At 44.0% G+C, this 25,913-nt stretch overlaps 1 protein-coding gene across 2 annotated transcripts in view; it reads right to left on the bottom strand.

Moving 5' to 3' along the window:
• The window catches only part of apoltp (apolipoprotein lipid transfer particle homolog), a 394,813-nt gene that overhangs the window by 21,208 nt on the left and 347,692 nt on the right, over positions 1-25,913 (bottom strand). For both annotated transcript variants that reach the window (XM_043711128.2, XM_087998023.1), the window contains 6 exons: positions 23,598-23,785; positions 22,225-22,322; positions 21,018-21,202; positions 17,931-18,133; positions 14,233-14,395; positions 284-393 (listed from right to left, as the gene is read on the bottom strand). In XM_043711128.2, coding sequence (XP_043567063.2) covers positions 284-393; positions 14,233-14,395; positions 17,931-18,133; positions 21,018-21,202; positions 22,225-22,322; positions 23,598-23,785 — 947 coding nt within the window. The remainder of the gene's footprint in view (positions 1-283; positions 394-14,232; positions 14,396-17,930; positions 18,134-21,017; positions 21,203-22,224; positions 22,323-23,597; positions 23,786-25,913) is intronic.

Here is a 25,913-nt window from a genome sequence, read left to right as displayed (position 1 = left end):
ATTGTCTCCAGTCTCTTGCAAATAACTATTCCCCTTTAACTCATTTTTGTTTTTTTATTTGACAGGAGATAGCATTTGTTTCCCATCACTTTATGAAATGTTTTTCTTAAATTATAGATCCTAATTATGCCCAATTGCTTCATTTTTCATGTCTGTGTGGGTGAAGACTGACTAAAGCTGCTTTCTTAGCTCATACATGGGCTGTGGTGAGTCATTTTCGTGTATCACTCTGGCCACCAATTCCATCACTCGCTCCAAAAATGTGCTGCAGTCAATCCCTTACCTGCCATTTGTGTGCAAACTCTTCCACGTTCTCAGTCTGAGAGTGATTGGGCAACATGAACTCATTCCCAGCTTCATTATCATTTGTTCCAAACAGACCAGCTGATAAGCCTATAAATAACAGGGGAAGGCATCTATAATAAGATTAACAAACTCATTTTAGTTATTTCTTTCACTTAGTATTACTACTTTGAAGTTATCAGCACTTTTATGTTTTCACAGGCTGTCAGCTTATTACAAAGTGATACCTTTAATCATAAAAGTCCCTGATATAACTTTGCTGTCAGTTACAATGATGCTATGTCAATTAGAATTAGGGAGATAGTATCCTCTGCAGCCAAAAACATGAATCTTAAAGGATATGTTTCCTGTACAATACCAGAAACTTGGAATGGGTGGGAGCAAATCCAGTGATAGAGTCATACAGCATGGAAACAGAACCTCCAGTCCAACTCGTCCATGCTGACCAAGTTTTTCAAACTAAACTAGTCCCACTTGTCTGCATTTAGTGCATATCTCTCTAAACATTTTGTAATCGTGTACATCTCCAAATGTTAGTGAGTTTTTGAGAAGATTTGTAGCTCAGGCTAAGGTTCTGGATGTAGGTTTGTTCACTGAGCTGGAAGGTACATCTTCAGACGTTTCGTCACCATACGTCTTCATTGAGCCTCTGGACGAAGCACTACTTATGATTACTGCTTTCTATTTGAAGGTTTGGGTTCCTTTGGGTTGGTGATGTCATATCCAGTGGTAATGTCATTTCCAATGGTGATGTCATTTCCTGTTCTTTTTCTCAGGTGGTGGCAAATGAGGTCCAAGTCAATGTGTTTGTTGATAGAGTTCTGGTTGGAATGCCATGCTTCTAGGAATCCTAGGACAAGTCAAACAGAGACACGCACGAGAATTCCTAGAAGCATGGATTCCAACTGGAACTCTATCAACAAACACATGGACTTGGACTCCATTTACCAACCCCTGAGAAAAAGAACAGGAAATGACATCACCATAAGAAATGACATCACCAACCCAAAGAAACCCAAACATATAAATAGAAAGCAGGAATCGTCAGCAGTGCCTCATCTGGAGGTTCACTGAAGATGTTACCTAGTATGGTGATGAAAGGTCTGAAAATGAACCTTCCAGCTCAGCAAGCAAACCTACATCCATATCCAAATATATTTTAAATGTTGTAACTATACCTGCATCTACCACTTCCTCTGGCAGTTCATTCCTATGTGTGAAAACATTGTCCCTCAGGACGCTTTTAAATCTTTCCCCGCTCACCCCAAAAATATGCCCCTAGTTCTGAACTCCTCCACCCTAGGGAAAAGACCTTTGCTATTGATCTTACCTATGCCCCTCATTATTTTATTAACCTCTATAAAGTCATCCCTCAACTTCTATGCTCCAGTAAAAAAGCTCCCATCCTACCCAGCCTCTCCTTATAACTCAAGCCCCCCCAGTTCCAGCAATGTCCTGGCAACACTTTTCTGAATCTTCTCCAATTTAATAATAATCTTCCTATAGCAGTACGATCAGAACTGTACACTGTACTGCAAAACTGGCCTCACCAACATCCTATACAATCTCAAAATGATGTCCCAATTCGTATACTCAGTGCTTTGAGCAATGAAAGCAAGTGTGCTAAACGCCTTCTTAACTACCTCTAAATGTGATACCCATGAGATGCTGACATTGCTACCTAGGCAATATTTATTGCTCATTGTTAGTTGCCCTGGAGGAGTTGGTGGTGAGCTGCCATTTTGAACCCCAGCCATTCATGTGCTGTAGCTAGACCCACAATGCCCTAGGGAGGAAATTCCAGGATTTTGTCCTAGTGACACTGAAGGAATGGCAATATATTTCAAAGTCAGGATAGTGAGTGGTGTGGAGAGGAACATTTGCAGGGGGTGACGTTCCCATGTATCTGCTGACCTTGTCCTTCTAGGTGATAGAGGTCATGGGTTTGGAAAGATCTGTCTAAGAAGATTTGATGAATTGTTATATCAGGAGTCGGGTTCCAAATTAAAATGTAACTCCAATAATTCCCAATTGGTTGACTGAACCATGACAAATTAATGTGGGAGCAGTCAGATATGAAGAATTAAAATGTAACTAAAGCTGCTATGTGAAACATGAGGTGACACAGGCAGATGAGGGTAGTCCTGTGGATGTTATATATTTGCACTTTCAGAAAGCATTTGATATGGTGCCAAATAGCGGATTGGTTAGCAAGTTAGAAATGCTTGAGATTGATGGGTCTTTAGCAGCATGGATTAAAAGTTGGTTAAAAGACAGGAAACGGAGCATAGGTATAGATGGGCACTTCTCAGACTGGAGACAAGCTGAAAGTAGTGTTCCCCAGGGATCAGTGTTGGGACATTTGCTTTTTCTGATTTATATACAGGGGAACATTGATTATCCGAACGTGATGGGTGGGAACTATTTCATTCGGATAATCAATTATTCGGTTAATCGATTAAATGCCTTTCCTCTGGGGCTTGGAGTTTTTAAAGTCTACTCCTCATTCAGGAGACTGCAGCAGCCCACAGCATGCGAGGCCCCGCCCCCAACACCGTGCAACACTGCCCCGCTCAGTGCAACACCACCCCCCACCGTCCCCAACCCCGTGCAACACCGTTCCCCCCGCCCCCTCTTCAGGACAGCCGGACTGGACACCAACAATAACACTGCTGCTGCCTTTGTGGGGTAAGTCTCCAAATCGCGCGCGCATGCGCACACACACACTTTTTTACTGCAACGTTTTGATAGGTTCCACCTTTGCCCTGTACAATGTTGGAGAGATTATCTGGAGAAGGGGGGGGGGGGTGAGTTTACACTCCTGTGTAGAACTCCAGGGAACATGCGGGGAGAGAGAGAGGGTGGGCAGTCATTTGGAGACAGTGCCTGTTTAATCATTGTAAACAAAAGACAGGATCACTGTTGGAAACACATCTTTGATGTAATGTTTCCATCGGGTCCTGGAGATCTCCTTCAGTTAATCCAATTTTCGGATAATTAGTATCCGGATAATCGAGGTTCCTCTGTAAAAAGTTTGGAGATGGGCGTTAAGGGCAAACTCTTTAAATTTGCAGATAATGCTAAGCCAGGGAGAATAGTGAATTATGAGGATGATGCTGAGCAACTTCAGAGGGGAACTGACAAGTTGGCAAATGAGCAGACAGCTGGCTGGTGGATTTCAATGCAGAGAAATGTGGCAGAAGAAACATGAAGAGACAATCCAGGCTCAATGGTAGAAATCTGAGGGACGTACAGGAGCAGAGGAACCTCATGTGTGATTCTCTGAAGGTGGCCAGGCAAGTTGAAACAGTTGTTAGGAAGGCTTATAGGATTCTTTGGTTTCTAAATAGAGACAAAGTATTAAAGCAAGGAAGTGATACTGCACCTCTACATATCATTGGTAAGACCACATTTGGAGCATTATGTTCAGTCTGGGCACCTTATTTAAGAAAGCCCTGGAAAGAGTGCAAAGGAGATTTACTTGAATGATGCCAGGAATGAATGATTTTAGATACAAGGATAGATTTGAGAAATTGAATTTATTCTCCTTGGATCAGAGAAGATTAAAAGGTGCCCAATTTTGAAAGGGTAAAGAAGAATATTTTGTTTCCACCAGTTGATATGTCAGTAAGAGAGCTAGGAGTGAGATGAGGAGAAACTCCTTTACTCAGAGAATTATCAGGATTTGGAATGTGCTGTCTGGCAGAGAGGGCAAGGTGGATTCCATAGAAGGTTTCAAAAGACAGCAGGACATATATTTGACAGGGTTGAATTAGAGGGCTCTGGAGATAGGGCTAGAGAATGGGACTAGATGGGTAGCTCTTTTGGGAGCCAGTGCAGACTCAATGGGTCGAGTGGCCCCCTTCTGTACAGTGAAATTTTATGGTCTTATGAAATATAAAGTGAGAGGGAATCTTGCTAAAAATAAGATAAATTGGCTATACAGCAAGGCACCCAGTGACTATGAGACCCCTATATAGTGAAAGGTGTCAGACACAGTAGGGATTATTGGTACTTGGCTGGGACTGGGACTACACAGGGTGTAATGTAATGTAAAAGCATAGAGAGGAGCAAACAGGCAAGGTGGTGTGTTACAGTGTGTTTTATTCACTGAGCTTGTGTTTCTGAGGCAACATGAACATTTACACCTACATGGAGTCATAGAGTCATACAGCATGGAAACAGATCCTATTGTCCAACCAGTCCATGTTGACCATATTCCCACCTGCCCACTTGGCCCTCCATACATTTCTTGTTCACGTACTTACTAGAATCATAGAATCCCTACAGTGTGCAAACAGGCCATTTGTCCCAACAAGTCCACACCGACCCTCCAAACAGTGTCCTACCCAGACCCATTCCCCTCCCCTATTACTCTACATTTCCAACAACTAATGCACTAATGGGCAATTTAGCATGGCCAATCCACTTAACCTGCACAGCTTTGAACTGTGGGATGAAACCGAAGCATCCGGAGGAAACCCACACAGACACGGAGAGAATTGAGAAGATTTGTAGCTCAGGTTGAGGTTCTGGATGTAGGTTTGCTCGCTGAGCTGGAAGATTTGTTTTCAGATGTTTCGTCACCATACTAGGTAACACCTTCAGTGAGCCTCTGGATGAAGATGTTATCTAGTATGCTGACAAAGCGTCTGAAAATGAACCTTCCAGCTCAGCGAGCAAACCTACATCCAGAACAAGGAGAATATGCAAACGCCGCACAGATAGTTGCCCGAGGCTGGAATCGAACCCGGGTCCCTGGCACTGTGAGGCAGCCATGCTAACCACTGTGTTGTTTATCTAAATGTCTTTTAAACTTTGTAACTGCACCCACATCCATCATTTCCCCTGCAAGTTCATTCCACACATGAACCCCTCTCTGTGTAAAAAAAAAAAACTGCCTCTCGTGTCTCTTTTAAATCTTTCTCCTCTCACCTATGGATAGTAATAGCAGGAGGCTCCAATGTTCTGTCTAGCACCTGGGTAATTAGGTAGGTGTCCCTGCTTGTCATTGTTGTATATTGGGAGGACTGGCAGGTTGGAACTCATTCTGTTCAGCTGAGTTGTGAATGGACCTTCCTTGGTCAACAAGTTCTAGACTGAACCTGGAGCTTCTAACTCAGAGGAAGCACACTACCATTGTGCCTCCCAAAGGTAGAAAAGCTATACTTAATAAATAAAATATAATGAGAGCTAGTGAAAAGTGAATCCTATTAATACATTTCAAATGTAAAGCTAGCTATGATTAGCTCCTTTCTTTAAGGATTCTTCCATTTTCTCCTGGTATGGCCTACATGTGACTCCAGACCACCATCAATGTGTTAACTGCCTCAACCAGCCACTCAGCTCAAGGGCAGTTAGGGATGAGGAACAAATGCTTTGCTTCACACATATCCCATGAAAGAACAAAGAAAAGTAAAAAGACATACCAGGAGTTGCACTGGGTGCAACTGTACATGACATGTTGGGACAGTATGGAGCAGCTTTCTCTCCACACTAACATCCCAGACATCACCATCACTATCTCGGGTTATGTCCTGTCCCAATGTCAGGACAGATCCAGCAGAGGTGGAGGCACAGTGGTATATGTCGAAGAATAGTTGCCCTGGGAGTCCTCACCATTGACTCTGGAACCCATGAATCTCATGGTATCAAGTCAAACACGTGCAAAGAAACCTCTTGCTGATTACCATCTACTGCCCTCCCTGATGAATCCATGCTCATCTATTTTGAACATCATTTGGAGGAAGCAGTTAAAGAGAAAGAAGAGGCAGACAATATACTGTGGCTGGGTTAATGTCCATGCTTATCAACGGCTCAGTGGTACCACTGACTGACTGAGCTGGCTGAGACCTAATGAATCTAACTGCTTGGCTTGGTCTGCAGCAAGCACATATATCTGTGACATGATTGGGAAAAGTGACTTCCGTACAGTCCTTGTGGAGACAATGTTCCATCTACACATTGAGTAAACCTTCCACCATGTTGTGTGGCACAACCACTATACTACGGGTCGGATTCTGAAGATATCTGGCATCATATCCATGATACACTGTGGGTCATTAATAGCCGCAGAAACATACTCCAACACAATCTGCAACCCCATGGCCCAACATATCCCCCACACCAATACCATCAAATCTGGGGAACAACTCAGGTTCGATGAAGAGTGCAGGAGGGCAAGCCAGCAGTAGCACCGGACATACCTAAGAATGAAGTGTCAATCTGGTGAAGCTATCAAATAAGATTGTGTATGCTCCAAACAGCATAAGCAGCAAGTGAGAGACAGAGCTAAATGATCCCACAATTAATACCTCAGATCTAGTCGTGAATGGTGATGGGCAATTAAGCGACTGGAGAAATCTCCATGAAAGCACCCTCCCCAATGACTGGAGGGCCCAGAACATCAGTGGAAAAGAGAAGGCTGAAAGATTCACGAGAGTCTTCAGCCAGAGATATCAACTGGAGGAAACATATTCACGTCCTGCATTGGTCCCAAGCAAAGTATATGCCAGTCTTCAGCCAATTCAACTCATTCCATGTGATATGAAGGAACAGTTGGAGGTGCTGGATATTGACAATTGTATGGGCCCTGACAACATTTCAGCAAAGGTGCATAGAACAGTACAGCACAGGAACGAGTCCTTCGACCCACAATGTTGTGCCGAACATGATACCAAATTAAACTAATCTGCCTGCCCTTGGTCCATATCCCTCCATCCTTTGCATATTCATGTGCTTATCCAGAAGTCCCTTAAATGCCCCTATCGTATCTCCCTCCACCACCACCGCTGGCAGTGTGTTCCAGATCCTACCACTCTCTGTGTAAAAAAAACTTGCCCCTCACGTCTCCTTTGAACTTGCCCCTCTCACCTTTAATGCATGCCCCCTTGTATAAGACATTTCAACTCTGACCGTCAACCCTATCTATGTATCCCATAATTTTATAGACATCGATCAAGTCTCCCCTCAGCTTCTGCCGCTCCAGAGAAAACTGGAGTTTTTCTAGCCTCTGTTATAGCTCAGACCAGCTAATCCAGTCAGCATCCTCATAAATCTCTTCTGCACCCTCTCCAAAGCCTCCATATCCTTCCTGTAATGTGGCGACCAGAATTGAACACAGTACTCTAAGCATGGACTAACCAGTCTTATAAAGCTGCAACATGGACTTGCGCTCCAGAACTTGTTACCTCCCTAGATAAGCTGTTCCAGTACAGCCACAACACTGGCATCTACCCAACAATGTAGAAACCTGCCCAGGAACGTCCTGTATACAAACCATAGGTCAAATCCAACTCAGCCAATAACTATCCATCTGTCTATTCTCGAGCATCCGTGAAGTGATGGAAGGGATCAACAGTGCCATCAAGGTACACAATATCCAGAACCATTCAAGACTCCTCAGATTATGAAGTAGTCCATGTCCATGCACAAGACCTGGACAATATCCAGGCTTTAATTGTGTGGCATAACATCAATGCCACACAAGTGTCAGCTATGACCATCTCCAACAAGAGTCTAAGTAATAGTCCTTGATACTTAATGGCATTGCTATCACTGAAGCCCAATTCTGCAGGGCTTGGAAAGTTAAATGCGGAAAGGTTGTTTCCCCTTGTGGGAGAGTCTGGGATCCGCCCAGAGTAAGAAGTTGCCCTTTTAAGATAGAGATGAGGAGGAACTTTTTCTATAGAGAGTGGTGAATCTGTGGAATTGTTCACTGCGAAGTGCTGTTGAGGGGAGGTGGGGGTGGGGGGAGAGGTTTACCATTTACCAGAAACTAAGCTGGACTCACCATCTAAATATTGTAGCTCCAAGAGCAGGTAAGAAGCTAGGAATTCTGCAGAAAGTAATTCTGGACTCCCTAAAGTCTGTCCAGCGTCCACAGGTCATTCTGCTATAACGCGCATTTCATTCATGCATATTTGCTGTAACGCAATTGACAAATTGGGGGTACTGTTTCTAAAGCAAACACTTTTAAAATGTCATGCGATTACATCACCAACACTTTAAACACGGTTTCTAAAGCACGATTTTTCTGTAATGCGGGGTTGCACAAGAATGCAACTGTCATGTTATAGAGGAACTGCCTGAACAAGGCACAAATCAGGAGTCTGATGGAATACCCCACATCTGCTGGGATGGGTGTAGCTTTAATAACACTGAAGAAACTCTACGCCGCTGAGGCCAAAGCAACCTGCTTAATTAGCACCCATCCACCACCGTGTTTCATTGTTCACTCCCTCCACCATCAATGCACAGCAGCAGCAGTGCATACCATCTATAAGATGCACCACTGTAACTCCTCTGACAGCACCTTCCAAACCCATGACCACTTCCGTCTGGAAGGACAAGGGCAGCAGATACATGGGAACACCACCAGCTGCCAGTTCCTCTCCAAGCCAGTCATTATCCTGCAGTGGGAATGTATCACCATTCTGTAAGTGACATTGGGTTAAAATGCTGAAATATCCTTCCTCATGGCATTGTGGGTGTAGCAGCATGTCAAAGACTGCTAGAAAGCAGCTCTCCTTCACAAGGGCAAGCAAGGATGGGCAATAAATACTGGGTTAGACAGAGATGCCCACATCCCAGGTAGGAATAGGAAAACGTTCACGGCCTAGAAAGCCTCTTCAAGAGCAATTAACTCGTGCCCCCACCTCCCTTTTATCTTTTCCCTTGAGATGCTTCACTAATTCCTTTTAAAAGCCATGATTCAAGGTGCCTCTATCACCCTGGCAATGCAGTCCAGAGCCACTTACTGTTTAAATATGTGTTTCCTCCATACCACTTTGGTTCTTTAAGTGATTTCCTTAAAATAGTGGTCTTCCTACTGGTAGCTCTTCTGTCAATGGGGGTGTTTCACTTTATCTACACTCTCTAGATCCATGAGGATTCTAAACAACTTGTTAAATTTCTTCTCAATCTGTTTCTTGAGAAGAACTGTGATCTTCTAGACTCAGAGTTGTGGTCACACAGCATGGAAACAGACCCAACCAGTCCATGCCAAACATAATCCCAAACTAAACTTGTCCCACCTGCCTGCTCCTGGCCCACATCCCTCCAAATCTTTCCTATTCATGTACTTATCCAAATGTATTTTAAATGTTGTAGTTGTACCCATTTCCACCACTTCCTCAGGAACTTCATTCCACACATGAACCACCGTCTATGTAAAAAAACTGCCACTCGTGTCTTTTTAAAATCTCTCTCCTCTCACCTTAAAAAACGTGGCCCCTCGTCTTGAAATCCCTCATCATAGGGAAAAGACAACTACCATCAACTCTATCTATACCTCTCGTTATTTTATAACTTTCTATAAGGTTGCCTCTCAACCTCCTACACTCCAGTTAAAAAAGTCCCAGCCTACCCAGCCTTTCTTTATAACTCAAATCTTCCATACCCAGCAACATCCTGATAAATCTCTTCCGAGCTTAATGATATCCTCCCTACAACTGGGTGACCAGAGTTGAACACAGTACTCCAAAAGCTGCCTCATCATTGTCCTGTATAACCTCAACATAACTTCTCAACTCTTATACTCAAAGGATTGAATAATGAAGGCAAGCGTGCCAAATGCCTTTTTAACCACCCTGTCTACATAACTGATGTCCCTCATCCTTGTAGCCAGCCTTGTCAATCCTTTCTGCACAGTCTCTAATGCCTTCACATCTTCTCTAAAGTACAATGCCTAGTACTGGATGTAAACAGTAGTAGTCCAAGTATCCATTTTAACTCCAGAGCTTCCTTTATTATTAAACACAACCAGTCAATGCCGCTGTTTCCTGGCACTCTGCTTGGTTTCCACTGTTCACTCCATTGCATAGACTTCAACTATGCTGGAAAGCTTATCATGTGGCACTTTATCAAACCCCTATGGGAAGGCCATATATACTATTTCAACCTCATTGTCCACTTGACCAGTACATTTGTCTGCGTGCATGTCTGGAGGACCTCCTGCAGATAGAAAACATCTCTCCTCCTTTCCTTTGCTTAATGCAGTGCCAAGAAACCTGCACTCTCCCATGTCATACAATACAATAATCACATAACACGGGAGAGTGCAGGTTCCCAGATGCTGTGCCATTCCTCAGTATTGCCCTGTTGATAATCAGTCCGTATGTGACTGCCAGCCCCTGCTCTAATGCATCCCACCTTTAAATGGGGCAGACTAGCCTTAAACAGAGCAAGCTACTCCCTGTTCATGTGCCCTGTCAATCCATGGCACAGTTAGCGCTAGCTGGATGCTGAAATGAATGGGTGTGGATGGAAATTAATGGATGTGGGTTAATCTCACATCACGAAGCCCAGGCCCATTTATGGACATTTTCTCATTTGGCCTTCCACAATTTTAAAATAAAACTTTCTACAGATGTTTGGAACATAAAAAGAACATTTATTCTGTTATGAGCCAAACATTTCTTGTATGATTTAGAACATTGCTACACACCACATGCTCCGATGATGCAACGTTTCTCAGATGCCGTTAAATCTGTACGAGGACATATTTATAAATGTCCCTACACTGAGTGTGTCATCGTCATGTTGCTGAGATCACGGTCAATTTTCGTCTTTCCCGGTCTAAGTGTTTGCTCCATCTTCAACCGACTATTTCTAATTTGACGTTGTTCAATCACTTTGACTCACAACACAGTAGGTTTTGTTGTTTAAACAGGACCTTTCTGTGACACTTTATGATTGAATTTTGCTTCAATTAGTCAGCAGAGTGATCTAATTATTCCAAAGAGAAACAGTCACATACACTTGCTCTTTAATCACATTTCATCAAAAAAGCAAATAAGTTAATCAGACAAGAATCTATAACATATTATCAAAGCCAGTTGCCGCCACTTTCAATGCAAAGCTCAACAAGTATAATTCATAACAGAAAAACAATTTGAATTGTCAGTAATTCCTAAAATTAACCCAACATTTTACCTGTCCCATCCTTTAACTTGAATAACTCCATGGCATCCTCGTCTATTCTAGCACAACTGTCTGTGCCTCACAAATGTGCCAGCCTCATGCACAACCTGCCAGTCTAACCCAGCTGTGGCCAAGTTTCAGTCAAATGTTCATTGCGTGTTAGTGTGTAGCCCAAGTTTCAGTACAAATCAGGCACAATTAGGATCACTACAGTATCAATCAACTAGACTAACCTCCTAAAATTCAACGCACACCTCCAGGCTTTGGAGACTACGTGTTCCTTTCTACATTGCAGCAAACTGTATCCAGTTGCCTCATGTATATCAATTCCAGGGGTTGCCACCACATCAGCTTCTGCCCCACTGCAGCTCCATGTCAATGGTGTATCACACTGCAACCTGGAGATACTCTTACCTCGTGTCTTTTTTGAAAAACAGAGTGGGAAAACTGATCCTTCAATGAAAGTCTAACGTAGTTTGGAGATTACATTGAATTTTTAATCACTATTTCAACACTTGATGAATTCAGAACAAAATCCCATATTTTTCTCCATTTCAAAGAAAGCATTAATCTGTCCAAAATTAACATATGGAGGAGTTTGATTGAAATGCATTATATGTTTATATCATAATTTCACAAAGCATGATTTGGAGACCTTGTTTGTTTAATATTAAGATTGAACCTAATAGTATTGCACTGGGGAACCTCAACGTTGCTGTGGTCTATTCACAGTTTATGCACTTTAGGGCTGAAATATAATTTGAAAAGTAAACAAAGTTTATCAAATTTAAGAATAAATGTTTGTTCAGATAACAAATTTCTAAAACAAGATCACAAAAGGAGGCCAAGTACAATGAACATAACAGCAAACTTAGGATTGTTAAAAAAGCATTGTAAAACCAAAGAAAATGCAAGAAGTAATTAAGGAATAGTGATGAAGGTGAAATTAAAATGAGCATTTCGTACTTTCATCTAAAAGTGGTGTCAAATGGATATAAGAGTCATGGAAAACTGTGACTAAATAGTTGGCACTGGATAGTTTGAAAGTTGAAGTACATGGTAACCTCTCCAGGCCAGAAGGCTTGGGACCACAGCATTTTTAGTTTTTTTATGGATTGCAGAGTGATGCTGGAATGCTTCACCAAAAATATATGAAGTGAATAAAAATATGCACCTCAAACAAAAACACGCCAAAACATAAAAGTACATATTAACTTAAAATATAGTCTGATGCACACATCCAGAATAAATACATCAAAATGTATTGTTATGTGATACATTCCCTTATAAATGCTCTTTAAGGCTTAGTTCGTCCCAGTGCATTTATACATAGAGATTTCCAAACACCTTGTACTTGGGTAATCTGCACACTCCGTGCCAGATCTTCCTCAACTACTTTCCAATGTGACCCCCTATTAACAGTCAGTAATTACCCCCTCACCCTACACACCGTCATTACCCTCCCCTCACACATAGTAAGTTATCCCCTCACCCTACACACTATACTTCCCCCCTCACACACAGTAATTAATCTTCTCTAACACAGTAATTACCGTCAACCCTAACACAGTAATTACCATTCTCCCATATAGAGTTACTACCTTCCCTAGACTCAGTAATTACCACCTCACCCCACACAAAGTAAATACTCCACGTTCCCCCATAGGCAGCAATTACCACCTCTCTTTCCACACACAGTAATGACTCCTCTCTGTCTTCCACACGCATACAGTGATTGTGCCCAGCTGCAGATTTGATCTGGTTGCCACAGCTGGTGCGGCAAGCCCTCAGACCAAGATAAGGAGTTTGTACACCAGGCAGGCAGGATCAGTGACATAACAAAACCTGAAGCTAGCACATAACTCACCAGTTCAACCGCATCACCTACCAACAATCTGTACATATCAGTCAGTCTCTAGGGTACATGAGTCTGGATTAGAGTGGTGCTGGAAAAGCACAGCAGGTCAGGCAGCATCGAGGAGGAGGAAAATCGACGTTTCGGGCAAAGGCCCTTCATCAGGAATAGAGCTGATGAAGGGCTTTTGCCCGAAATGGCAATTTTCCTGCTCCCCGGATGCTGCCTGACCTGCTGTGCTTTTCCAGCACCACTCTAATCTAGACTCTGGTTTCCAGCATCTGCAGTCCTTGTTTTTATCCTCTGAGGTACATGTGCTGGCCTCTTGCTGCATCAAGGTGCAAGAGTTTGTGGGCTCACTTGGCACTTGCTGGTAAACTTTCTCCTAAAGTTAAGGAGTACTTTGATCTTTTCTGCCTCAGGGTAGTGGGAGCTTGACACTTCTTTGTTAAGAAGACTTCTAGACAACTGGTTTTCGGAATTTGGAATTTCAGGTCTGGAAAGGTTATAGGTTCAAGCTACAGTACATTTAAAGTTCTATCAAAGCCTGCTCACCATCTACAAAGGTACCAGTAAGGAGTGTGATGGAATACTTCCCACTTGCCTGGATGAGTGCAACTCTAACAACACTCAAGAAGCTCAACACCATCCAGGACAAAGCAGCCCGCTTAAGTAGCGACACACTCAAATTCATCCAATCCTGCTCGCAACAACTCACAGTGGCAGTGTTGTATACCATCTTCATGCTGCACTGTAGTAACTCAACCAAGCTCCTTACACACCATTTTCCAAACTCATGACTGTTACCACTAGAATGTCAAGGGCAGCAGATACATGGAAACACCACCACCTGCAATTTCCCTTTAGACTGCTCACCCTCCTCACTTGGAAATACTTTATCACTCTCTCAGAGTCACGGGGTCAAAATCCTGTAACTCCTACCAGCACCCAAAACCAGAAGAACTACGGCAATTCAAGGCAGCAGCTCACCACCACCTTCAGAAGGGCAATTAAGGATCTGTAACAAAAGCTGGCCTAGCCAGCGATGTCCACACCCGATAAAAGAGCACCACAAATAATTTAAGCAGCGTAGGGGACAGAGCACACACAGTACAACTATAATTTAAAGTACAAACATTCCTAGTACTGACCATGGTACCACCCAGGGAGAGTCAGACTGCAGACGTCATATTGGACATCACATGATACTGTCACTCCATTTTGATTTGACACTTCAATTTTATTGAGGTCCTTTCTGACTGTAACTCCATTTCTCATCAGGGGCAGTTCACTGGCTTTGCAATTCTCTTCAACCTATGGAAAACAACTTGTATTATATTTTCATTAGTTAATTGTTTTATCTAATTGTACTATTTCCTTTATAATAAAAAAACTAGGAAGCAAGAAGAATATAATCAGTGAATGTTAAAGGATAAGACAGGCAAGATCCAAATTTACATTTTTAAAATTTAATTTAATTATGTCATGTCCGTTTCAATGATGCATTTTGCAAATATTACTACTGGGAGATAGATTTAACTTGTTACTTTAAATAACAAACAGAAATTGCTGGAAAATCTCAGGAGGTCTGACAGTATCTGTGGAGAGAAATCAGAGTTAACAGTTCAGGACCGGTGACCTTCCTTCAGAACTGATTTCTCTCCACCGATGCTGCCTGACCTACTGAGATTTTCCAGCAATTCCTGTTTTTGTTTCAGATTTCCAGCAACTGCAGTTTAATGTAACACTGGCAATGTAGTTCCAGTCCAAAATCCCAGCAATACACCAGGGCAACAAGTTGAATATTTATTTATGTATGACAAAAGGTTTTTGTGAGGAAAGACTGAGAGACATGGGTCTGTTCTCATCGGAAAGAAGGAGGCTAAGAGGTGATTTGATAGAGACATACAAGATGATCAGAGGATTAGACAGGGCAAGTCTTTCTCCTTGGATGATGACGTCAGCTTGTACGAAGGGGCATAACTACAAATTGAGGGGCGATAGATTTAAGACAGATGCCAGAGGCAGGTTCTTTACTCAGAGGGTGGTAAGGGCGTGGAATACCCTGCTTGCCAATGTAGTTAACTCAGCCACATTAGGTGATTTAAACAATCCTTGGATAAGCACATGGATGATGATGGGATAGTGTAGGGGATGAGTTTAGATTAGTTCACAGGTCAGCGCAACATTGAGGGCTGAAGGGCCTGTTCTGTGCTATATTGTCCTATAGAACATAGGACACGATGTTGTGCCGAACATTTGTCCTAGCTTAAGCACCCATCCATGTACCTATCCAATTGCCGCTTAAAGGTCGCCAATGATTCTGACTCTGCCACTCCCACAGGCAGCGCATTCCATGCCCCCACCACTCTCTGGGTAAAGAACCTACCCCTGACATCCCCCCTATACCTTCCACCCTTCACCCTTCCTATGTTCCATGAAAGCTGAACATTAAAATTTTAAGGGCATTTTAAAGTTGTATTCACAGCAGAATTGGTCTCGAAAAGTTAACTCTGTTTTCTCTTCTCAGGAGGAGAAAGTGAGGTCTGCAGATGCTGGAGATCAAAGTTGAAACTTTATTGCTGGAACAGCACAGCAGGTCAGGCAGCATCCAGGGAACAGGAGATTCGACGTTTCGGGCACAGGCCCTTCTTCAGGAATGAGCAGAGAGTGTTCAGCAGGAGAAGATAAAAGGTAGGGAGGAGGGACTTGGAGGAGGGGAGTTGGAAATGTGATAGGCCGGACGACCCATCGTCTCAGCCTGCTCCTGCCCAACCGAACTCATCTCGGCATACCTCGACACGGTCCTGTCCCCATTAGTCCAAGAACTCCCCACCTACGTTCGTGACACCACCCACGCCCTCCACCTCCTCCAGGATTTCCGCTTCCCCGGTCCCCAACGCCTCATCTTCACCATGGACATCCAGTCCCTGTACACCTCCATCCCCCATCACGAAGGACTCAAAGCACTCCGCTTCTTCCTTTCCCGCCGTACCACCCAGTACCCTTCCACCGACACCCTCCTTCGACTGACCGAACTGGTCCTCACCCTGAACAACTTTTCTTTCCAATCCTCCCACTTTCTCCAAACAAAAGGAGTAGCCATGGGCACCCGCATGGGCCCCAGCTATGCCTGCCTCTTCGTAGGGTATGTGGAACAATCCATCTTCCGCAACTACACTGGCCCCACCCCCCATCTTTTTCTTCGCTACATTGATGACTGTATCGGCGCTACCTCGTGCTCCCATGAGGAGGTTGAACAGTTCATCCACTACACCAACACCTTCCACCCCGACCTCAAATTCACCTGGACAGTCTCGGACTCCTCCCTCCCCTTCCTAGACCTTTCTGTTTCTATCTCAGGCGACCGAATCAACACGGACATCTACTACAAACCTACCGACTCCCACAGCTACCTGGACTACACCTCCTCCCATCCTGCCCCCTGTAAAAACGCCATCCCATTCTCCCAATTCCTTCGTCTCCGCCGCATCTGCTCCCAGGAGGACCAGTTCAAAATACGTACAACACAGATGGCCTCCTTCTTCAAGGACCGCAATTTCCCCCCCGACGTGGTCGACGGTGCCCTCCACCGCATCTCCTCCACTTCCCGCTCCTCCGCCCTTGAGCCCCGCCCCTCCAACCGCCACCAGGACAGAACCCCACTGGTCCTCACCTACCACCCCACCAATCTCCATGTACAGCGCATCATCCGCCGTCACTTCCGCCACCTCCAAACAGACCCCAGCACCAAGGATATATTTCCCTCCCCTCCCCTATCAGCTTTCCGTAGAGACCACTCCCTCCGCGACTCCCTTGTCAGATCCACACCCCCCACCGACCCAACCACCACTCCCGGCACCTTCCCTTGCAACCGCAGGAGGTGCAACACTTGCGCCCACACCTCCCCCCTCACTTCTCTCCAAGGCCCCAAGGGAAACTTCCATATCCGCCACAGATTCACCTGCACCTCCACCCACATCATCTACTGCATCCGCTGCAGCCGGTGTGGCCTCCTCTATATTGGGGAGACAGGCCGCCTACTTGCGGAGCGATTCAGGGAGCACCTCTGGGCCACCCGGACGAACCAACCCAACCAACCTGTGGCACAGCATTTCAACTCCCCCTCCCACTCCACCGAGGATATGCAGGTCATTGGACTCATCCACCGCCAAACCACAACAACCCGACGGTCGGAGGAGGAGCGTCTTATCTTCCGACTGGGAACCCTCCAACCGCAGGGGATGAACTTGGACTTCACCAGTTTCTTCATCCCCCCTCCCCCCACCTTGTCTCAGCCCGATCCTTCCAGCCCGGCACCGCCTTCCTGACCTGCAGTCTTCTTCTTGACCTCTCCGCCTCCACCCTACTCCGACCTATCACCCTCACCTTGACCTCTTTCCACCTATCACATTTCCAACTCCCCTCCTCCAAGTCCCTCCTCCCTACCTTTTATCTTCTCCTGCTGAACACTCTCTGCTCATTCCTGAAGAAGGGCCTGTGCCCGAAACGTCGAATCTCCTGTTCCCTGGATGCTGCCTGACCTGCTGTGCTGTTCCAGCAATAAAGTTTCAACTTTCTCTTCTCAGGTGCTGCTGAGTTTCTCCGGCAATTTCTGGTTTTATTTGTTTCATATCTCTGGCATCTGCAGTTCTTTGTTTTATTAACACTATTCGGAGACAGACTTGGGCTGCTTGAATCTTACTGATTAAATCCACTGGATGCATTTGCTAAACCATTACATCCGTTCCAGCTTGTTTATTGTAAAAGATTCCTACTCCAAACAGAACGTCGATCTACATCTGTGTGGGTGCAATGGAAAAGAATTCGAGTGTTGTTGTGCTTTTACCTTTATTCCTGGGTATATATCAATGACGGTGTGATTCATTTCCACACGGATAGACTTCTTGCCATCACTATCATGATTCAATAATATTGTGAAAGTGTTCCTTTGGAAATCCTTAGCTAAAAGGAAACTACACTGGCTGGCAAAATCGTAGATCTTCCCATCAAATGTCACGTAGTGCTTGCTTCCAATAAGTAAGGCTTGATCTATGGAACATTTACGGAAGCAGTTTTAAGACTTCATAAAGTATTGTGAATAAATATTTTCAATGACATTACTTCAAAAATTAAAAACAGATTTCACGTTTTGTGTCAAGCAATGAATACAGTTGCCAAGGCTGGTTTGCAAACATGTGAGAACTGGATTTTACCAGTTATGTTCAGCATTCTAGCTCAAAACGTATTTCAGCCAATAAGTTATCTAACATGTGCAGCGACAACTGATGTTCTGTTCCTTCTAGAGAGAGATTATTTTTGTCAGAATCAACAAGAAAAGATGACGAGAGAAGGCCAAATAAAGTCTGCTTTAGCTCATTTCAGTCATCAAGAGTCCACAATTTGTCCAATGCTTGAATAACTCTCAGGCCTTTACCTGAATAAATACCCTGAAGTCTAATCAAGTGTTAATTATTTTTTTCTGTGAAAAGATCCTCGAGTGGCATCAACTCTAAATTTCCTCATTAAAACCAAATCTACGGCTATTACCCTCCTGTTGTTGAGTATTTTCAAGTATTTCAAGAGATTGAGCAATTTAGGCCAATACTCACTGGAATTTAGAAAATAGCAAGTGACCTCATTGAGGTACACATGATACAAAAGGGGATTGATAAAGTGGATATCGAGAGGATATCCTATTTTGGGACAATCTAGAATGAGGGGTCATGGTTTTAGGAGTGGAAATTTAAAACAGATAAGGAGGAATTACTTCTCTCAAAGGGCTGTGGAATTCACTACCTCAGAGCTGGTTGGATGCTGGGACATGGAGTAAATTTGAGGAGGAGATAGATTTTTAAATTGGTAACGGATTGATGGGTTATAGAGTGTGAGCAGGACGGTAGAGTTGATGCTGAGATTAGATCAGCCATGGTCATATTAACTGGCAGAGCAGGCTCAAGGAACTGAGTGACGTACTCCTGTTCACCTTTTCTGTATCATGGAATTAATACTTATTACAAGCTGCTGTTGTTTTGATTCCAGGTGTGATTATTTTTCAATATGACCATTCTATAAAATGTAAAAAAAGAGGCCTCATGTGAGATCATTACCAGTATCAATAGCAAGAGCAAAAATCTCACCAAGAATCGTGCAAACGTTTAACTCTGGAGAAAGGGGTGGTTTCTTGGCCTTGGCAGGAACTTTTCATTGTAGAGAACCATCTAATTCACAAAACTGACTTTGCTTGCATAGACAATAGGAACAGGAATACGTCATTCAGCCCATTGTTTCACCATTATCAGGGTCGATCCTCTATCTCAATATCATATTCCTGCTCTCTCCCCTTACTGCTTTGGTGGCTGGGAATACACTCATTTCTTAAATGTATTCAATGACTTGCTCTTCACAGCTTAGGTGGCAGAGAATTCCCTAGGCTCACCGCTTTGAGTGGAGACACTTCTCCTTATCTCAATCCAAAACGGCATACTCCATACACCCCAGAGCGTGATCCCTTGTGCAAGGTCCTGCCCCAGCTGCAGGGTGCACCATCAGTCACTTACATTGGTGCACCATAAGTCCAGCTGAGATTTCATCAAGCAAACCTCCAGAGACATTTCAAGCTGCAGTGAATTAGTATCTTTTGTGTGTTTTTTTAAAACATCTGTATTTTGTTACCACATCATGTGGTAACAGCAAAGTTCAGACAAATGAGGGGGAGACCTCAGAGATCTCTAAAATTCTAACATGACTAGACAGAGTAGATGCAGAGAGGATGTTCCCAATGGTGGGGGTGTATCCAAAACCAGGGGCTACAGTCTGATGATTCAGGGTGGACCATTTAGGACGGAGATGAGGAGATATTGCTTCACCCAAAGAACGGTGATCCTGTGGAATTCATTACCACAGGAGGTAATATATATTCAAGAGATGGCTATATATATATATATATATATATATATATATCACTTGGGGGCAAATGGGATCAAAGGTTGTGGGGAGAAAGTAGAATTAGGGCATTAGGTTGAACAATCAGCCCTGATTGTGATGAATGGCAGAGCAGGCTCAAAGGACCAAATGGTCTCCTCTTGCTCCTATCTTCGATGTTTCTGTGTTTAAAAGGAGTATTTACATTTTTTAAAATGCCATAAATGTGTTTATCTGAACTGCAGAGTAGACAGTGTTGGCATTCTATTTGACACATCATGACAACCACCATTGTTGAGTAAACAATCCATAACAATATGTAACACAAAAGTAATGCAAATAAATACAACACTCTGAACATAAGATCATAAGAACTAGGAGGAGGAGTAGGCCATTCAGCCACTCATGCCTGCTCTGTCATTCAGGCCCAGATTTACAAAGGACCTGAGGGGAAAGTTTTTCATGCAGAGAGTGGTGCTTGCATGGAACCACAATTACAACATTTAAAAGGCACTTAGTTGGGCATACGGATAGGAAGGCTTTACAGGGATATGGGCCAAACGCTGGTAAATAGGACTAGGTCAGATTGGAATGTTTGGTCGGAATGGGCTAGTTAGACCAAAGGGTCTGGTTCTCTGCTGTATCGATTCCATTTTCCTGCCCACTCCCCATAACCCTTTAATCCATGTAAAATATCTCTATCTCCTAAAATTTATTCAGTGTCGCAGTATCCATTGCACACTGGGATAATAAATTCTACAGGTTCACTGCCCTTTGAGAGCTATCATTTCTCATTGTCTGTTTTAAATCTGCCACCTCTTGGCCTAACACCACGTTCTAGTTCACTCCACATATGTTTATGTCAGTCCCCTTTGTCCCTTATACACCTCAATTAAATCTCCCCGTCCATCTATTCTCAAGCAAGGCCAAACCTGCTCAAAATTGGACAATTTTGTGCTTCAGCGAAGGGCTATTTTGGCGTTCCACTGGTTGTTAACACCGTAACACTTACGTTCAAAGGGGCTGTCCAGCATCCTGTGTTTCAATCTGTAATATTCAGCAACTGGGTTTATATTGTACAGGCTCCTCAGTGTCTTTATCAGCTTGGTTTCAACAAGGTAGTTGGTAATCTTCGCCACATCAAGTAAGTGATTCCCCATTGACAACAACGGCACATTCACCACGACAGAGCAATCTCTGCAAAATGGATGCATGGCTAAGAAGTGGAAGAGATCACTAACATTTTGAGTGTACATGATTGAACGTGATGGCAACGTGGCAATATTTATTGATTGGTGTGAAGATGTGCTTTTCAAAGGTTACATTTATAGCTTGATGACTGCCACCACCCTATGAAAGCAAGGACTTACAATTTTTGGCATACTTTTTGTTTGGAAGACGGTGCTGTTATGGCAATGTCACTGATTAGCAATCTAGCTTTTCCTCTGTGCAACACTGATTCATACTCCACATACACTGGCGGGGCATTTAAATTCAATGAGTAAATCCAGAATACAAAGATAGTCTCAGTGCTGGTGATCACGCCAATGATCACTAATTGTTGTGAAAACCCATCTGATTCACTACAGCCCTTTGGGGAAGGAAATCTACTGCTCTTGTTAGGCCTACACATGACTCCAGACCCACTTAACTGCCCTCTGAAATAGCCTAGCTAGCAAACCAGTTAATACAGGGACAGGGAACAAAAGCTGAGCTCACCACTACCCCCCACAGCCCATGAACAAATAATGAAACAAAAGCATCTAGAAGGGTTTCAGAGTCAGTGAAACACAAGATGGCATTTGATGGTTATTTGAATAGCAGAGCTAGTGCAGGCATGATGGATTGAATGGCTTCCTTCTACACTGTAATAATTCTGTGACCTACAGTACAGCCACCCTGAGATATAAGCAAAGCTAACAGCCACATTTTACACAATGTCCCACAAATAGATCAGCGAAAAAAAAGACCAAATTGTCATTTTTTGGAATATCACCACTGGATTCTTCTCAACTGGCTTTGAGAAGGTAGATGGCCACTCAGTTTAACACCTCAGTCTAAAAGTCAGCACCTCAGACAGTGCAGCATTCCTTCAGCACGGGCTCGCACACATCTGACACAGAGGCTAGTGAAGCTACCAACCAGCAACAGCTGATATATATATATAACAATTCGAAAACAGAGAAAATGCAACTGTTAACTGAATCTTCAGTACTTACTCTGGTGAGTATTTGTAGAGATTGGCAAGTGGCTTATGGATCTTACTTGTTGCTTTGGAGATTCTTGCCTCTGCCCACGTCACTATTTGTTGCACTGCCTGTTTGAAAATGATTGGCCAATATTAGATATACATGGGCCTTCATAAAATTGGCTCAGAAGAACATAATGAATGAAGCAGAGAGATACTATAGTTACTGTGGTTTTACTGACCCTTGAATGAGACTACTGCTTGGAATTTGTATGTATGTTCCCGGGATAACAGTCTCAATGCTCACATTCTGCCATTAGCAAATTTACTTCAGAATTTGCACAGACACAACCAAACACACATTGTGAGGTTAATCTTCATCTGCAGAAGATCAACATCAGTTCAACCACTGCTTGTACATCTCCCTCTTCAGATCAATAGAAACGGTGGCTAACAATGCTGCCTCACAGCACTAGGGACCTGGGTTCAGTCCCAGCCTCAGATGATTATCTGAGGGGAGTTTGCACTGTGTCTGTGCAGGATTCCTCTGGATGCTCTGGTCTCTTACCACAGTCCAAAGGTAGGCAGGTTAGGTGGATTAGCCATGGAGAAATGCAGGGTTACAGGGATAGGGTAGGGGGATGGGTTTGGATGGGATGCTCTTCGGAGGGTCAGTATGGACTTGATGGGCTGAATGGCCTGCTACAACACTGCAGGGATTCTATGAATTGGGTGGTATCTTACTTCCCTGATTTAGGCCACAAAGCACAATTTGTGCTGTGGATTAGTCACAGGTCAAGGCAATGGAGGAGACCCCAAGTCAGCCTCAGCCAGAATTGGGACCAAAGCCTGACACGGTTAACATTATACTAAGCCCTCGCTAACCATCTAGCCAGCTCAGCTAACTGGCAACCCTTTCACAACTGACAGAGCAATCTATGTCATCTACAAGATGCAGTGGTCCTCAGACAGCACCTTCCAAATCTGAGACCTCTACCACCTCAAAAGGACAGAGCGACAGACAAATAGGATTACCACCTCTCTGAACCACACACCACCCTGATTGGGGAATACATAGTTGTTCCTTCAGTGTTGATGGGTCAAAACTCTGGAATGCCTGACTCAACAGCACTGCAGGTTTCTTTACAGCATGTGGACCAAGGCTGTTCAATAGGGCAGCTCATCACTATCTTCTCCAGGGTAAACATGGATGTCCACATCCCATGAACAAATCCTAAAAGGTATTTCGCTATTCTTGATTTTTTGGGATTGACCATGAACTTATAAATAATTAGCAACGTAAACTGGAGGTGAGAAACAAAGATGATTTTTTTTTCTGTATAGGAAATCTAAAATTAAAAATTAATGGCAATGGTACCTTTCTTTGCAGCATTTAACACTTACCAAATCAAATACTTGCTTGGTAATATGAAGCAATTTTGGCACTGAATGCAACAGCCATGTATCCTGAACTACGGTGGGTATAAAAGATTGAATTTTGTCCAGATACTCCTCAGTCTTCTGTTTCCATTCTTGATCAAGTTCCTTCAATGTTACATCGTAGTAAGCGCCCTTTAATGTGGCCACTGGTTCTGCAATTCAAATTGGCCTGTTAATGTTAAACATTTGAGTTACTTTGCTCATGTCAACTCCGCCCTTGAACCCCGCCCCTCCAACCGCCACCAGGACAGAACCCCACTGGTCCTCACCTACCACCCCACTAACCTCCATGTACAGCGCATCATCCGCCGCCATTTCCGCCACCTCCAAACGGACCCCACCACCAAGGATATATTTCCCTCCCCTCCCCTATCAGCATTCCGTAAAGACCACTCCCTCCGTGACTCCCTCGTCAGATCCACACCCCCCACCAACCCAACCTCCACTCCCGGCACCTTCCCCTGCAACCGCAGGAGGTGCAAGACTTGCGCCCACACCTCCCCCCTCACCTCCCTCCAAGGCCCCAAAGGAAACTTCCATATCCGCCACAGATTCACCTGTACCTCCACACATATCATCTATTGCATCCTTTGCACCCGATGTGGCCTCCTCTATATTGGGGAGACGGGCCGCCTACTTGCGGAGCGTTTCAGGGAACACCTCTGGGACACCCGGACCAACCAACCCAACCACCCTGTAGCTCAACATTTCAATTCCCCCTCCCACTCCACCAAGGATATGCAGGTCTTTGGACTCCTCCATCGTCAGACCACAGCGAAACGATGGTTGGAGGAAGAACGCCTCATCTTCCGGCTAGGAACCCTCCAACCACAAGGGATGAACTCGGATTTCACCAGTTTCCTCATTTCCCCTCCCCCCAGCCTGTCTCAGTCAAATCCATCAAATTCAGCACCGCCTTCCTAACCTGCAATCTTCTTCCCGACCTCTCCGCCCCCACCCCAGTCTGACCTATCACCCTCACCTTGACCTCTTTCCACCTATCACATTTCCGACGCCCCTCCCCCAAGTCCCTCCTCCCTATCTTTTATCTTAGCCTGCTGGACCAACTTTCCTCATTCCTGAAGAAGGGCTAATGCCCGAAACGTCGATTCTCCTGTTCCCTAGATGCTGCCTGACCTGCTGCGCTTTTCCAGCAACACATTTCCATCTCATGTCAACTGCAACTGCTTCCCTTTTCATGTTATTCCCACAATTACAATTATTTACTTCATATTTTCACACACATTTACTTCCCTTTGAGGAAGAGTTGGAAGGTTTATCAACAGAGTCAAAGAGATTTACAGACCCTTCAATCTAACGCCTCCATGCTGACCAGATATCTTAAATTAATCTGGTCCCAGTTGCCAGCACTTGGCCCATTTCCCTCTAACCCCTTCCTATTCATAGACCCATCTTGATGCCTTTTAAATGTTCTAATTGCACCAGCCTCCACTGTTACCTCTGCAGCTCATTCCATATACACACACCACCCTCTGCATGAAAAAGTTGCCCCTTAGATCCCTTTTAAATCTTTCCCCTTTCACCCTAAACCTATGTCCTCTAGTTCTGGTCTCCTCCACCCCAGAAAAAAGACCTAGTCTATTTGACCCATCCATGCCCCTCAGTTGACTTGCACTGTGCATGCTTCTGTCCATGTCCACAATGTCTGGAGTGAGGTTTGAACCCAGATCTGCTAGATCAGAAGGACAGGCTTTCCAACTGAGTCACATGACCACAAGTCTTTTGGAAAACCCGATGAATACTTATCACTCTAATTTTACACACCCACCAGTAGGTGGTGAAGTGGGTAATTATAAAGTTAAAAATCACACAACAACCTTGAGAGTTGTGCTCTGAAAGCTAGTGCTTCCAATTAAACCTGTTGGACTATAACCTGGTGTTGTATGATTTTTAACTTTGTACACCCCAGTCCAACACCGGCATCTGCATCTCCAACTCATAGGTAATTATAGACATGGGCTACGTTTCAATCACTCCCCATTGTGGAAATGGTATAACTCGGACAAGCTGGATATATAAGTAAATCATTGCAACAGTCTGAGTTTAGAGATAACTATAATTAAGTTCAGTTCAGAGGAGGTGTGTTTTCCCCTCTTTTTTTAAAAGCATTGCTTTGAATCAGTAACAAAGTGTGACAAAGTGCAAGTTGAGTGTGAAGGATGAACAAAAAAGCATAAATCTTTGTGTGAAATAAATACACGCGTTCTCAGATCTTTTACGTTCTTGCTCACAGCGAATGAACTGTTTGGAGATATGGAG

Source organism: Chiloscyllium plagiosum, unplaced genomic scaffold, assembly GCF_037043375.1.
Source record: "Chiloscyllium plagiosum isolate Xiang-an unplaced genomic scaffold, Cpla_swu_hap1 HiC_scaffold_20, whole genome shotgun sequence".
NCBI lineage: Eukaryota > Metazoa > Chordata > Chondrichthyes > Orectolobiformes > Hemiscylliidae > Chiloscyllium > Chiloscyllium plagiosum.
The sequence above is the reverse complement of the archived record's forward strand: the minus strand, read 5'-3'. Positions and strand labels throughout refer to the sequence as shown.